This window comes from Sparus aurata, chromosome 21, assembly GCF_900880675.1.
Source record: "Sparus aurata chromosome 21, fSpaAur1.1, whole genome shotgun sequence".
Taxonomy (NCBI): Eukaryota; Metazoa; Chordata; class Actinopteri; order Spariformes; family Sparidae; genus Sparus; species Sparus aurata.
In genome coordinates, this window is record NC_044207.1 from 24,408,698 (window position 1) to 24,424,685 (window position 15,988).

The 15,988-nt window shown below is 39.8% G+C and overlaps 1 protein-coding gene across 6 annotated transcripts in view; it reads left to right on the forward strand.

Annotated features, from left to right (window-relative positions):
- Positions 1 to 1,344: 1,344 nt before the first annotated feature.
- Positions 1,345 to 15,988, forward strand: part of gpc5c (glypican 5c) — a 106,750-nt gene continuing 92,106 nt past the window's right edge. For 2 of the 6 annotated variants that reach the window (XM_030402388.1, XM_030402389.1), the window contains exons 1-2: positions 5,351 to 5,824; positions 15,542 to 15,703. In XM_030402388.1, coding sequence (XP_030258248.1) covers positions 5,644 to 5,824; positions 15,542 to 15,703 — 343 coding nt within the window. In that variant the 5' untranslated portion in view covers positions 5,351 to 5,643. Of the gene's footprint in view, positions 1,539 to 1,751; positions 1,849 to 2,432; positions 2,515 to 5,350; positions 5,825 to 15,541; positions 15,704 to 15,988 lie in introns of those variants that run through there. The other 4 variants (XM_030402384.1, XM_030402385.1, XM_030402386.1 and 1 more) reach the window with 3 other exon arrangements.

Genomic DNA, 15,988 nt, shown 5'->3' on the forward strand with positions numbered 1-15,988 from the left:
AAGCAGGGAAAGCACAAGTGTACTTAATAACATTAATGATGATTGCTGCATTCCTCTTATTATTATAATTGTATTATCGTATTGTGCCTGCTGGCTTACTGGTAAAGCTTACTGGGACACTTAATGGAATTGCGCCGTCATTAATGGTATTAATCCCGCCTGTGCATTTTCTGCTATGAGAGCTCTGAAATGCTGTGAACAACGTCAATCTGCTTAAAGAACCCCTGTGAACGCACACACAGAGGAGAAAAGAAGGGTGACCAGCTGAGTTCGCTAGAAGATATAAGAGATGACCTTGATTCAATCCACTGCAGAAGCCCTGCAATGCATAGATCCATTTTGTAATTTTAAGATTATCATTGAGATAGTTCTATAAAGCTAGCAGGGTGTCTGAAGCCAAGGCCTTGTTTCAATCAGTTATGGGCAGATTTTCAGGTACTGCAACATGGCTAGGCAACATATAGCTTGACCTATTTAAGTTTAAAACTGTCATTTTTTGTTAATTTTTAAAATAATGGACACTAGCGTACCGCACACCTTTTGGTAGGAAACTACCAAATGCTAAGTAAGGCGTAGGTATTGGCAACACCTGTAGCCAGTGGGAGAAAACATATTCAATCAGACCTTTACCTGAGTAAAAGCAATTAGCACACTGTGAAAATATTTAACCATATCATAGTAAAAGTAAACAATGTAGCCTATGTATCGGCAGCATAATGTAGGCCAACTTTACTCAGTATCGTAAATAAAAGTAACATTACTTTTTCTGTAGAAAAATGTTTCCTCTTAGTATTTATTACTGCTACATCAATGTGTCTATTGCAATTTATTGCTGTAGATGTTCAATGCTAATGCTAATTTTAACTAATTTATAGACTTTGGGGTAGTTTAATCTGCAGCAGGGCATTACATTCTCTAAAATCATAACATGTTATCACTAAAGGTAAACAAAATATCAGCCTGTGTTGGGCTTTGTGGCAGTTAATGGTCCTGCTAATTCAAGGTTAAAGAAACAAAACAAATACACTTATTTTAGATTAAGAAGTAGCAGAATGTTCTCAGTTCATAGAAGAAAAACTTAATCATTTAGTTTATCGGAAGAACATCTGGACAGAAGAGTGTGATAAACAGTAACTCATCTGACATGAATGTAGTGGAGTAACTATTTGCCTCTGAGATGTACTGGAGTATGATTATGAAGTTACATGATATAGAAATAAGTAAAGTAGCGTTACCTCAATTTTGGAGTCAGGTTACTCGAGTAAATGTAGTTACTTAGTTACATTCCCTCACTAACTGTAGCTCGCGTGGTGTGTTAGCTCTCTTCTAAGGGTTACTTTAGTGACGCAGTTAGCTAACAGTTTTGGTAACAAGGCACAGCTGCACAGCTCTGTACTAATTAGCTGACCTTTTTTAGACATTTTCGGCTGCACAATTAATGTAAAAGTTTCATGTGACAGTGGAAAAGTAGTTAAACCGAATTGTTAGCTGTTGGACTCAAAAAAATGTCTCACCTTGTCTCCAAGAAATTCACCCAGGTAACCAACGTTAGCTAGCTAACAGTTATCATGAACTACAACTGTTTTTCTGGTTTGTTTGCTAGCTAGCATATTCGACTCATTAGCGCTTCTTCCTCGGCTAGATTAAGATACACACTGGTCTGTGTTATGTGCTAAACTTGTTGTGCAACTCACCGTGATGTGTCTTTTTTCCTCCTGAAGTTAAAACATTAAATGTATTTCTGCCTCCAGCTTCAGTGGCATCCTGACAGGACAGGGTGCAGGAAGAGGTAACATTGATCAAGGTCACAAAGAAAGATGTAAGAGCATCTGAGGATATGAAAACCAGGTGAAAGACTCGACTCTTTATTTGGATTCATTGTTTTTTTTGTTTTTCTTTTCCCCCTGACATGGATTTCCACAATGCACATGGGTTGAGACTTTACTCTGTAGCTGTAAAGTGACACCTGTCCTAGCTGAATTTGGTGACCTCATATTAGAGCAAATTACCCAAATTTCCCCCTTGTTGTAGTCTTATATTTTCAAAGAAAACTGATTTACAAATTGTACACTGTATTAAAGGTCCTATTTGTAATAAAAGTAGATTTTTTAACCTCACTCCCAATTGTCAAACACAGATGCATTGGGTTACGCATTTATACGCATTTTCTTACAAAAATTACCTTTAAGTTAACATCACTCCTGCTGACATTAGTGTTCAATGAAATGCCTGATTATTTATTATTATTTATACACTCCAAACCAGCAAGCATCATATAAGTTCAAGCAATGGTTTCACACAGTTCACCCCTCAAAGACACATACAGGTCCCGCTCAGACAGCCTGGATCTTGATGATTCATTTGATTTGTTAATTGTCCAGAATAAAATTGTACCGTTCATAAAGATAATTAAAGATACATTTTCCATTCAGGATTGGAAGAAAATTTGAGAGCATGGTGTACAGCAAGTCAACCTCAGGACTTTTAATAGCCTCTGCTGAGGGCCTCCAGTGGGTAAGTGGAGATTGAGTTTAGAGGAAGAGGAAACAGGAGGAATGCTTATTTGTCTCACAAAGATTTGTCACAAATTGTCATAGCCTTCGACGGTGCAGCCGGACCAGAAGTTCCTCCAGATTAGCAGGGGAGAATATGGGACCAATGCAGACTTCTCTACATAATGCTTTGACCCCTCTTACAGCTAGATCTTGTTAGGGTTCACATGCCCTCCCCACACAGATATTGTGTATGTTTTCCTCTGCAGTTGCAGAATCACTTCCACAGATCAGGCCAAGATCCAGCCTATGCCTAACTCTAGAACACCCTCTACTGGAATGGTTTGACTCAGTACAGGCCGTGTGCAGCTCCGAGAAATGTCATAAAATGTCTTAAATTAAATCATGAATATTAGGCCTTCTACATTAACTTTTATAACTCTTAACAGATTCCATTGCCAGGGATCGTATATAACTTACCTTTTTATTTGCCTGCAATGCTTAAAGAAGAAATGTTTTTTTTTTCTCCCATAAAGTAGTCATACATTCAGTTAAAAAAATATCTTGAAAAATCTGAAAAGCTTTCAGTGTAAGTGTCTGATACCTGTAGACATCCTGCAGCAGATAGATCCTCTTTACCAACTGGTGAAGGCGGTAGTGAAGAAACTGAAGTTGTCACTGACAATGCTGGACAATGGCCCTCCAGCCTTTACTATGTACAATCTATGCAGTTGACTATAGATTATAGTCTACATTGTAGGTATGAAGTCATTTGAATGGTTGTGGTTCTGCATACTTACAGGTGACCTTACGAGAGTGTGTTCCTGGATCAGACAAACCTTAGGTAGCTACCTTTAAGCACAGACTTACTTTCTCACTGCTGCTTGCAAAAGACTGAGCTCTTGTGACCTTCACACCTTGTTTGTTGTTTTTGCAGTACTCCTGATTGATGTGGAGTCACTTTGTGAACATTTCCCTCATTTACTCTTAAAAGATGAGCTCTCAAGTCTGGCTTCTTTCACTGTAAAACCCACAGAGTGAAGAGCTAATGTCTGTCTCTTTGAGTGGGATGGGTTCCTTGTCTAAATAAAGCCTTTAAATGGGTTGTAGACATTAGTTCAGGTTCAAGTTCAAGTTTTTTTATTTGTCCTTTTTGACAAAATGTTGTTACTACTTGAGCTTTATTCTGTGCTTCTCCTGGATTCAGTATTTTATAGAAATATACAATAATTCTTGTTCTTGTTCTTGATCTTGTTCTTGTTATTGTTCTTCTTTCTTCTTCTTCTTTAATACACAGTTCAGGCCAGCAGAAAGAGGTTAGGTCAGGATGTGCCATAAGGTTACATATTGTACAAGTGTATTACAAATACAAAAGTAACTTAAAGAGCTACAGCAGTTACCAGTAGATTTCTCCCCCAAAGCTCAGATGAAAATTGTGCCCTTGGTTCAGGACCGGAAACCTCTGCTGAAGTAGGCCTGTGAACTAACGACACCAACTGATAAGCAGAAGATAATAGCAATAACATGACTCTTTATTGCAACTTTACAATTAGCTCTATAGCAAAGTTGTCAAAAGATATTACAACATTCTTTGCAGATTATTGTCAAACAGTGGGCCGCTGACCACTGGTGTAGTACCATGTCCGTCCAGGAGAGGGTAGTATTTAACATCAACTGTGTAATAGGAATCAGGCAGGATGAGGTTACTTTTGGAAATCTAGTGACACATTCTGAAAATTAGTTAAAAACTTGTAATTGTTATGAAGATGTGAGAAAACATTGTAAATACTTATAATGCTGAGTTGTAGACTAATTACATTTTCATTTATTTCACATGTGCTTGACTATCAGTGTGTTCTTGGCTCTCGTAATCACTGAATGTTAATCTAAAGTGAATCTAAAATATAGAACACCAAATCTGAAAAAAAATGGGATACAGAAAAAATTTAATTAATAAATGACCTCCGATCTTTTAACTCTTTAACACTATATGTAGAATGGTATAGAAAAGTGTTTAAATCTCATAACAGAGGCTGCAAAAGTGAAGGGAGTATAATACTGGAATGTCAGGAAATCAGTCTGAAAAAAATCATATGATGTGGTTGCCTCTCTATTCAACATTGTCACCAGTAGATGGCAGCAATGTTAATCATTTGCAAGTATTGCTATACAGGCCTCAGCAGCATTAAGCACAGGAGTCTGAATGCACTGATGCAGGAAGAATTAGTTGCAACTCAACCATCATCATACTCTGAGAACTAAATTACATTTCCCTGCTTTGTTTTATTAATCCCATCCCACCACCCATGCATATTTAATCATCTGACATGAAGAGATCATAGTAAACTGTCCTACAATCCAAGAACTCATTTTCCTACATCTTGATATAAAAGAAAAATAAACTGATTCTAAGTTAATGCCCTCTGAAGATTTTAATATGTCCCCTTGTTTGTGGCAGTGACCAACAACATCTCCTTTAGCGTACAACTAGTGTGATCTTTGGCTCTTGCAGTGTACAGGCAATGTTTTGTTTTACGATGTGGATAAGAAGTTGGCCAAATTAGTGGAAATACTAATATAAGATTGGTTAGTTTTGTCTAATAAGTTTGTGTTTTAGCTTTATCATTCAGTAACACAGTCATACACGAATAGCTTAGAGTAATTTAGAAAGACACAAAAGGTGCTCTAAATTATAATTTATTTTATATTTTTACTCATAAATACCACATTGAAGTGTTGTGTTGTATGGATTTAAAGTGCTGTCGTAAGGAGACAGACACTCCAAGTCCCTATAGGGATAATTGAAGTGAGTTTTAGTTGGAGCACTTAGCTGAAGTAAACAGAAAGGGAGGGGAGTGTGCGCAAGGCTTTGGGAACAGGCATGCAGACAGCGGAGCACTGAGCGCGGGACAGACTGGCTTCAGCCCACCACACCGCTCTTCCTCTGTCCAAGAGAAGACCCCAGACCTCTGCTGTGAGGCGCTCACACTCACCCCCCCAACCAATAATGTGAGAATCAGACGGAAACGCTTGTCAGATGTTCAAACTCACCGTCGCTTCAAGTGCCGTCTATTTTCAACAGTGTCACTCAGTTCGCAGTCAGGCTACAGTAGGCGATCCAAGGCGAGGATACCTGGTGTGAGATGCGGCAATGTCCCGAGGAATATGCCCACGCGTAAACTCTTGCGGGTCCTTTTGGATTTTGTCAGCGGTCATATTCACGGCGAGTTCTCTGATCGACGTGGACGCGTACAGCTGTCATGAAGTGAAGACCGCTTTCCAGCTGCGGCAGGTCGGACCGCTGCACCGCGTCCCGGAGACACCTGGCACAGGTGAGCCAGTGGGTTTGGCACCTCTAAGCGAGGAGCACTTTGGCTAACGCGCTGTGCAAACATCAGAGATTTACGCAGACAAGTCACATTTATCTCGCATTACAATTACCTTGTGTAAATGTGTAACTCTGGTCTTTATTTAATGTCCACTGCTTCTAACTGTTCTTGCTTCTGTCGAAAGCACACGTGGGTATGCACATGCATGTTTTGGTTTCCCAAAAGCAAAAGCCCACTTAAGCGACAGCAGCAAGAGATTGAATGGCTGAGAGACTGAGACTATATTGCTCCCTGTCTTCACTTTTGTCAGGTTGTCTCTCCCTATATTAGTCATCTAATTTCAATAGACTTTTAAAGGGTTGTGACCATATGTGTCACATGTTTTGTATGTAGGGGACAGGCTGCTATTAAACAGAAAGGCACACTGCCAAATCTGAAAAGATTTTACGTAAGTGAAATGTGTCATAGCATGTTTTCATATGCACTTTCATTCAATTCTGGGCGTCATATTTGTCTTGCCTTGTAGGTTTCTCCCCAAATCCTTCTATAGTATCTTATATTGCATGCTTAAATTACCCAGAATATGTGTCCCATTTGACACCCTTGCTGAATGTCCCAGAGCCTCTTGATTCTCTCCACAATTTGTAGCTTCACATGCCACCCAGCTGCTTATCACAAGCAGGCTGTTTGGAGAGATTAAACAATTATTTTGCAAATTTCTTTTGGCAGAAAGCCTCGTGGCACATTCACAAGCTGCTGAGGCAGGGTTTTTGAGCTAGAACAAGTCTAGAGTGATGCAGAGGTCTCACATGGTCTAATCACTGTGGATAAAGAGGCTACAATATTGTGTCCACTAAAGGGGGAGTTATTATTATTATTTTTATTTTATTTTTTTCAGATTAATTTGCAGACGTCAACCACCAACAACTCTTTTAGCCTTTAGGAACTTGAGCCACAGTTTACCAGAGTAGATTGTCCTGACTCCCACAACAGGCCTGTAGAGTGTTTTGCACCTCGGTTCACATGATTCCTGAGTTTTTACTGTCCTCTGTCACATTTTTGTCAGTGTGATGCTTGAAAGCAGCTTCAAATGCCTTGATGGTTTTGTGGTATGTGCTCTCCTCCTGCACACTGAGGAAAAGTTATTTTATGAGGATAAACATTGGTTCCAAATCTGTTTTGGAGGCAAAACACAGTTTGAGCGGCTTCAGGCTTTGGTTCAGCTATGCTGGTTTTACTTGAAAGTTACTCTGCAAGAATAGAAAGAGACTTCAACACTTATGACTAATTATGTCATGTTCCTATTACGTGGGGTCGTTTCAATTGTCATATCCCTAAACACAACAAATTGGGATATTCAGTGGGCATTACCATTATAGCTTACCTTACTTTTAATAGCTGCTGTAAGTAGCTTCCCATAATGTGAGTCTTGGAGGTGTCGAAGATTTAAGTGCATGTTTTAAATTGTAGCTGCTGAAATACAAGCAGATATGCAATGTACAGTTATCTGTATGACTACGGACAAGAATTCTTGCTGCATTAGTGTCATATGCAGATTGGTGGCAGCTTAAGTATCACCCAGTCTGAGTCTGCAAGCTGTAACATGGAGAAGAGCAATAGATAGCTGAGTGGGAAGCATACCTAGAGGTGCATCCAAACCACTCGATATGTTTGTTTAGCAGGGTGTCACTACTAGCAACAGAGGATGTCAATTTCACTGCAAGCAGTAGTTTAGGGTTAGCTCTTAAAGACAACGGAAGAACCTTGGTCTTGTGAGGATGTCAGCAGTCCGGAGCGAGGCTTGCGTGACTCGCCTTTACAGTCCACAGTGAATTGGCAGAAGCTACATGAGAGTATCTCTGTCTGCAATAGGAGCTGTTGATTAGCATTTTGCCTGACAGTGAGCAAATAGAGGCATACACACAGTAAGTGTTAAAAAAGTTTGCAATCATCTTACCCCACCTCTAACTTGATGCAGCAAGATGTTTTAATTCTGAGACAAATCTATCTTTAGTGATACATTTTTTGGCAAAATGGCCTGATAAGTTCCAGATACAAACTATGGGTGCTTATTCTGGACTATTAATTGATATAAATATTTATGTTTGTTTACGAGGTGTGGTGAACTGCATTTTCGTGCATTTACATTCCACCACTTCTCTGCTATTGCTTCCCCTCACAGCTAATCAAACATTGCTGGAGCTTCACCATTACATTTTGGGCTTTTACCTTATTTTGCATTTTATTTGTACTTGCCCTACAGAGGTTGTTTTGGGTCAGACGCAATCTTTTCTTCAAAGAGCCGACCAGTAGAAGGGGGCGTTAGAGTGGGAGATTTGGTGTATATGTGTGTGTGTACACAATTATGCTACTCTGCTTCAGTTCTCAGATCAAATGCCAACAAAAGCAACTCTTGAAATTTGAAGTGGCAAAACTTCAGCCCCTTTTCGCAGTCTGGTGTTTGTTTTAGGACACAGTGCTGCGTTTCATTCATGTGAGGTGAGCGAATTTCACACCAAGAGCCAGGAGTGTGGCAGCAGGGAGCTTAAGAGCCGGCCCGACTGGATATGATCTTATATGAAACGATTTCTCTTTTACCGTTGAGATATTTTATCTTATTTGTTTTTGTTTCCGTCTTCCAAGACTGTCTTGTCTTCCAAAGAAAGCATTAAGTGCAATAAGCAGTGCTAGTGCCTTGTGATTATCAAGAGCACTGTGATCTCATGTTGGCAAAGAGTGCTGGAAGAAGTATATAGAATCCTTTACATAAGGAAATAGGGAAGTACTTGTATCAAGCAATACCTCCATGTACATATTTTTCACTCCAAGCCCTTTCTTTCCAGTTAGTAGGAATGTTATAAAATGTCATTCTAAGTGAAGCACTTGCAAGTTTTAGTAAAAATACTTAAATGTGTGCTCAGTCTCTGATAATGAGTGCTGGAGTATTTTACTAGTACTGTATGTCTCGGTATTGAATTACTTCAGACCAAAATATTTGCTTTGCAGACATTGAATCCCCTGGGCCTCACTTCACAAAGAGTGACTTTATCTCGCCGTCAGATTCCCTATCAAGGAAACTTAGATAATGACTGACATGAAGTTGCTTATCCTGTGATTATTTGGAAGAGTTATGACCACTTTGGTTCGGTGGTACATGGCCAAGCACTCCATATTGAGATTACCACAGGGTGCTGATATAGCCCTTTGGAGATAGGTCATTTGGAAAGCAGGCGGCTAGCAGTGCTGTCTACAGACATACCGCGTATGCAGTTGGCTTAACGTTCTCAGATATGATCAACCTATTTTACAGCTCGTTAAGAACCATCCGATCGGACAGGGCTTATCTGATTTTGTGTGACCACACAGAGAGCCCTTTTTTCAATGTATTACTCTGCTGCCATTCTTTGATTTACTGACTCATTAAGAGCTATTTTAAGGGCAAAGAGAAAGTGTCTTATATCTTGAATACAAGGCAAGCAGGGTCATGTGTTAATAGCAAGGGAATGGGAACCCAGTGTGTTATCACATGTCGCCACATCCTTAACCAGTTACAGCGTCAAAAGCCTTGGCAAGCTCTCAAAGCTCAACATGGTCTTTGATTGGCTGTGGTTATTTTGATTCCCTTTTTAACTTGGCCGTTCTCACTGAGAGAGGAACACATGGTGCACACCTACTCCATACACACTTAAAATTATTGAGCATCCATGTTTTCTCTTCCTGGCCATCTCTCAACTACCTACTTCAGTCTAATGTCAAAATCACTGAAGAGAGTCGGCAGTTAGTTTTGTTAAACTACAGTCATTCAAATAAATAACAACAGCAGCATCTCTGACAAAGTCTTCAAGTAAATAGACACAGCATAGTTTGTCATGATATCTACTTTTGTCGTACAATATATTGTCCTCAAAATAAATTGCGATAAACAATATTATTGTGATTCTTGACAAAAGTACCTGTTTTCAAAGAGCAATACACTTTGGAATTGGAAAGTGTAAAAATAGAATATCTTTAAAGATTTTTTATTTTTATTTTTTCTGGCATAGACACCTTTATTAAGCAGTAGACAGATAGGAAATATGGGAGAGAGAGGGGGATGTGACATGCAGCAAAGGACCTCCACCCGGAATCGAACCGGGGTCGGCTGCGTTTATGGCATGCGCTCTAACCACTCAACCACCTGCGCACCAAAAAATAGAATATCTTTAAAAACAAAACATAAAACATTAATATAATGGACACTTGGGCTCTGTTAACAAAAATTGCATGGAAAGACATCAGGCAATATCAGGGTCAGCATAAAATGATTGAGGATATGTCCATACATCAGTAAGTTTAAAATATGTGTCAGTTAACTAATTATTGTGAATGGCCTACTGGCAGTCACCTCAGATGCTCTTTCTCCAGTCCAATCATTTTAGCCTTACTGGTGTTGCCCCAATCTGAAGCTGATTACTCTGTCTGAGTCGGTCTCTACACAGCATCTCTTATTGGATTTCAGCCTAAGACTATCTTGCGTTTCAGTGGATTGTGTGCGACCCTAGCCTCGTGCTTGCTACTGTGGAAGAGAGAGGGATGCAATTTTATGAGGTTGTTAGACTGCCAAGTATATCATCAACCTCCTCTCCAAAAATATAACCAACAGATGAACCTTATTACGCTGTTGGAATACAAATGGTGCATGAGGGAGAGCTGGTTTTTCTGAGAGGGAGCGTTCACGTTCAACAGATTATCTTTAATGTTAACATAATCACTCTGTCAGTCCGGCTGAGCACTCCTCTGATAAAATGCTGTTTCACCAGGTCTGCATCCATCTGCCCACCCGCCTTCCACATCTCTCTTTAAGCGCTTGCCATCCAACTTCTGCCCTCTCGCAATGTTTTGGACTGTGTGCCAGTCACCGTAGGCAGTTTCAACTTGGGGTCTTAGAAATCTAAACATTCCAGTTGAGTTTTAAGGTTGTCCAAGAACTCAGGTATGTGGCAAAGACCCTTTGAGGTGTGTTTTCGTTCAACACGGCCCATCCAAAACACAGCAAATCAGTATAGAGTAAATATCCTGTATGTTCAGTGGATCTGGTAACTTCAAAGGGAACTTGCTTCCTGAGGTAGGAGAAGGGTGACTGCATTAATTGGCTACATTTTAACAAAGTTATTCTTGTTCTCCTGAAAATATCTAAACAGCATCAGGAAGCTGCAATCCTCATCAACACATTCCAAGTCAAAACAAAGTTTCCATACCGTAATGAAGAGATGTGAGCTGCATATAAATCATTTCACAAGAGCATGAGTTTATGTAAGTGTGTTTGAGCAGGGTGGTAATAACATAACCATCTTCTCAGCAGTATACTGTTCAGCTTTGCTACTGTAGTACCACATATTGAGAATGGCATGTGAGTTAGCAGGGCAATTATACAGTGGTAGAGTGTCTCCACTCAGGAGTTTTGACTTGTGCAATGAAGGGCACTGAGGTGTTGCTGAAGGGATTGTGACTAACAAGTCAAGACCTCTGAGCCATGGCTTTAATACGGCAAATTACTCCAGAGGTATTTGTCACCTGAGGACGATTAAGTGAATTAGGATTCAGAGTTGACACCCAATCTGGAAGCAATGTGTGTTAAGATTCAGTCAGGCAGAATGAGTTGCATACACATTGGGCACTAATTACAAAGGACCTGCAGAGTTCAGCCTTCCTGGGCTACCAGAGTCTATTTTAAGTAACATTAAAGAGTTACTTGAAATCAGACAAATAGATGCAGGTTAAGAGAGAACAACATTCACAATTTTTGACAAACATTGTAAAATAAAATCCCCCCAAAATCCTACACAGAATTGTGACCATCGATCACATTGTCGAGAATTTGGTTTTAGGTTTTTCATCATTGACTTTTCTGCATCAAAACATAATCTTTCAAGAGAGAATCACAGTGCATCCAAGAATAGAATTTCCTCTCACCCCTCTTATGTGTGGGCTCAGGTTGTGGGAACTCTTCAGAGCTCAGTTAGCTGTCAAATGTAATCTGTCAGAAAAAATATTGCACAAGTATTCATAGTAATGGCACACCTTAATCATCACTGGCACAGCTGCCCTCAGAATGGTGTAATGGCTGAAAATCATCATCCTTGGTGAGTAATCAAGAGATGGTGTCTGTGAAATACACCAGTGTCTAGAAAGCCCAACAGCTAATTAGTCAATTTGTAGTCATAAACTTCAACATGAGGACATACTACACGAAAAGGTTGTTGAAATCTACTAGCTTTGTGAAGAATACAAAACAAAATCCAAAGAATGGTGGAGGAAAAAAAGAGAGCAATACCGCAAGTTGTTGAGCAGGGACCACATTTAGCTTTAACAGGGCTTTATCCTCAACCGTTGTGGCATGGTCAGAATTTATTGGTAGAATTAGGACATTTACAGGCCCTTCAGTAGTAGATGTGGGGTGTGTTTTATGTATTTTAATTTATTCTGCTTCAGGGTTCCAGGGCAAAGATTGGAGAGACACAGTACAGTAACTGTTTCCCAGGCGCTTCACCAGTCGCAGCTTTATAGCTGAGTGACAAAGTAAAGAAACGAAAGTAGACGTAAACAAAAATGAGAAATCTTGGCTCATTTCTCAGCAAGATAACAAGCCCAAAAGTACAGCCAAACCTATGCAGCAATGCCTTAAAAGCAATGATGTTGATATCTTTTTGCAGTCACGTCAGAGGCCGTTCCAATCCATCCGATTGACACTTGAAGCAAAACTCGATAATTGTTGGTGAGTCACGCTCCCCAAGCAATTTGACAGAGCTTGACTAGTTTTGCAAAGAATAATGGAGGAAAATTGCACTGTCCAGATGTTCAAAACTGTTACTTTTGCCAAAGGTACCAGTTACATTCTGACTTAAAGAAGATGAGCATACTTGGAATCTGTAGATATGTGTTTACGTTGACAATAAACACCCTTTAAAAACCTAATCACACCCAAGGCTTTAATTTCCTCTAACAAATTGTGAAAAAGTTCAAGAAGAGGTCAGTGCCTGTTGAAGGTTTATATAGTGTGTTATGTGTACTAAGAATTCAAATGGAGTATGGTTAAGAAATACATGTTACTCAAAACAAGGCAGTCAGATATTAATAGATGTGTCCTACATTGTAAACTTCAATGACTCTTAGAGTCCTTGGAAGACTACTTCCCCGAGTCCTCAATGCATATTTTAGTTTACCCTTCAGGCAGCAGCCACTAAAATGCTTTTTGTTTTTATACTGTTATGTTACTGTTAAATATCCTCAAAGATACAAAAGAACACACTCAGCAGTTTATTTGCTGTTGGACGTACTAGCAGTGGGATGGCTTCTAATGATTCTAGAAAGTGGCCTGGTATATTCGTGACACAGTCAGCCTGTCATGACTGCCGTGGTGGCTTTAACAGCCAAAGTCTTTCTGGGTATCGCTTACTCCATGCAGCTACTCGCAAGGGACGGAGAGGCCAGGCTGGATTCCACTTTGAGTCCCTGGATATTAGTTTCATATCACAGATAACACACAAACACAAAGGAGAGAAAGAGCCAGCCAAGTGAGGAGAACAGGGTCAGGGCCGGAAGGGGAAAGAGAACAGACACCAAATTTGGTAAAATGATAACCTTAAAACACAATCACAATCAATCATGCTTTAAATTAGCAATTAATATTTGAAAGAAGGACATTTTTCAACTGTGTGACCGAATTCATAAAGTATTTTGTTGATCACCACTCTGCTTGTTGCTGGGTTAAGCTTGTTGTTATAAGTGGTGTAATTGATCAAACTGCTTATTTAAAGAAACATGTAACATTTCAAAGTCTAGACTTGTTTTGTGTATACAGACATTGTCCCAAATATTTCCAACAAAATTCAAAACCAGTAAAATCCATAAGTTAATGCTGCATTTTATTTGATTGCCTGTCACTATAAATTCTAGGAATACATTAGACAATATATGAGAGTGAGGATGGAATTTGGCAAATGTGACGTACCATGAATTTAAGGTCCAGTTTGTAAAAAAAGTTGTCTTATTTCCAATTCCTCAAATACTGATGCTTTGGTATAGCAGCCGACCCAACATACCTTCCAAATTGTACAGTTGTTCTGGGGTTGCTTCTTTTGCTTGGTGAGGTTTGACACCAAAATACTCTCAAATTAACCAAAGAGAGATGTTGACTGGATGAAGGATGAAGAACACTGTACAGTGACCTGTACCACATAGCTACATTTAGAACTGACATTCGATATCGATGAGAATTTGTGTTAATGTATGTGTAGACCTGTAAATACCCATGGGTTGCACGTTGACATAGATTGTGTTTCTTGTTATTATTGCAATCTTGTAAAAGACCACTGTTAAGCCTGGTGGGAGGTCCAGGAATGTAATAGATGTAAGCCCAAAACAAAAGGCAAGCATTGAATTTTATCAAAATTTGTAATACAAACTTTAAACACTGATGAACAGCAACAGTGTTACTCCTCAAAACACACTGTGTCAACAGAGAAACAGTATTGACAGGGAGACAGTGTTAACATAAAAAAGAGTGAACTGCTACAGAGATGGAGATAATGAGCTGGAAGAGGCAGGACAGCCAGTTATGACTTCACTCGTCTGGCTCTGGGATGGGAACAAATGGAGCCTTGCTGGGTAATTAAGAGACACCCAGGCCTCACTAGGATATGCCAGGCAAATGGGAGAGAGGCAGCAGAAAGGGAAAGAGGGATTGAGAATGCAACCCTATTGTGTTTCATGGAGGGATTTGGACAGTGAGGCACTGGTCTTGCGGTCTGTCCTAAGGCCATGCTTTAGGCTCTGGTTACAACACCTGCCTCCAGCCACCCTCTTCCAACCCTCCCCCCCCTCCGTAAAATGAGTTATCATATCAGACTTCTGCATTATGGAAATGTCCATTTGCAAGCAAACGTGTGGGAAATGACAATTTTAATAGCCCTTGCTAATTGTGACCAGTCGCAGTGATGTCATGACAGTGTCTATATGTGTCGCAATAGTGAGAAGCAGGTGACACTGGCAGGGCAGTGTGGACTCTGTTTCAGCTGATGTAATTGTGCCTGATTGAGCTGTTCTTTGGATCAAAGTATTTGCAGTTAGGTCATTGCCTTCATGTGGTTTTCATGAACTGCAGTATTATGGCTAATGACTGCCTAGATTTAGAGGCGATTTCACAAATTACTCAGTGTGTGTGTGTTGGAGTGACAGCAGATTTTGCATGTTTACATTGCAAAATACTATCTCATGTATGTATTTTGTGTTTTTAGGGGATATACAGTACACATACATATATAAATGTATGTCTTGACGATGTATGTGCAATTGTATGAGTCAAAGATATTTATATATTTGGCAGACGGTATTTATAGCAGGAAACGTAGATGAATTCTTGGTCTACTTTCTCACCCTCCCATGGTGCCTCCTCTGTCTCCCAGTGGAGTTATGGGCTGTCTATCTATGTGCATACTCAGGACACTATACATATACCCACACATATTTGCACAACACAATGTAATCATATACATGTATATCTCACAGGAGAAAAGAGACATTTTGTATTCTTTGTATTTCATCCAAACTTGGTGACCTCCATTATTTTGCATTTCCATTACTGATGTATGTGTTACCGCAGACTTTGCTATATAAAGAATTATAAATGTTGATCTAAAGAAGATAATAATAAACATGTTTATTTCTACTTGACTCTCCTAGATGTGGATCTGTTGGTTTGTAAGCACCAGGGTCCATCCTGCTGCACCCGGAAGATGGAGGAGAGCTACACATTCGCTGTAAGAAGAGAAACCCTCCACAACATTCACTCCTATAGCTATGAGCTTGAACACCTCCTCTCCGGCCACTCGGATGCCTTCCAGGGTAAGTGTTTGGACAGAGCTTGGGTTGGATGGGATTGGTCTGATACACTATGTTGTTGATGGATGGGAAAGAGTTGCTATACTAGTACCTACCTCTGGGACCATATACCCCAGAATATTTACAAACTTGACCCTGCGTTAAGCTGACCTTGAGCTGAACTTAGGCCGCCTATTTGAATCCAAATTCAGCAATCAAAACCAAAAAAACTTTGTATTTGTTGTCTTGCTTGCAGAGAATATTTATTTGTTCAGTATTTGGTGAAAAAAAGTTTTCACTCAGTGATCC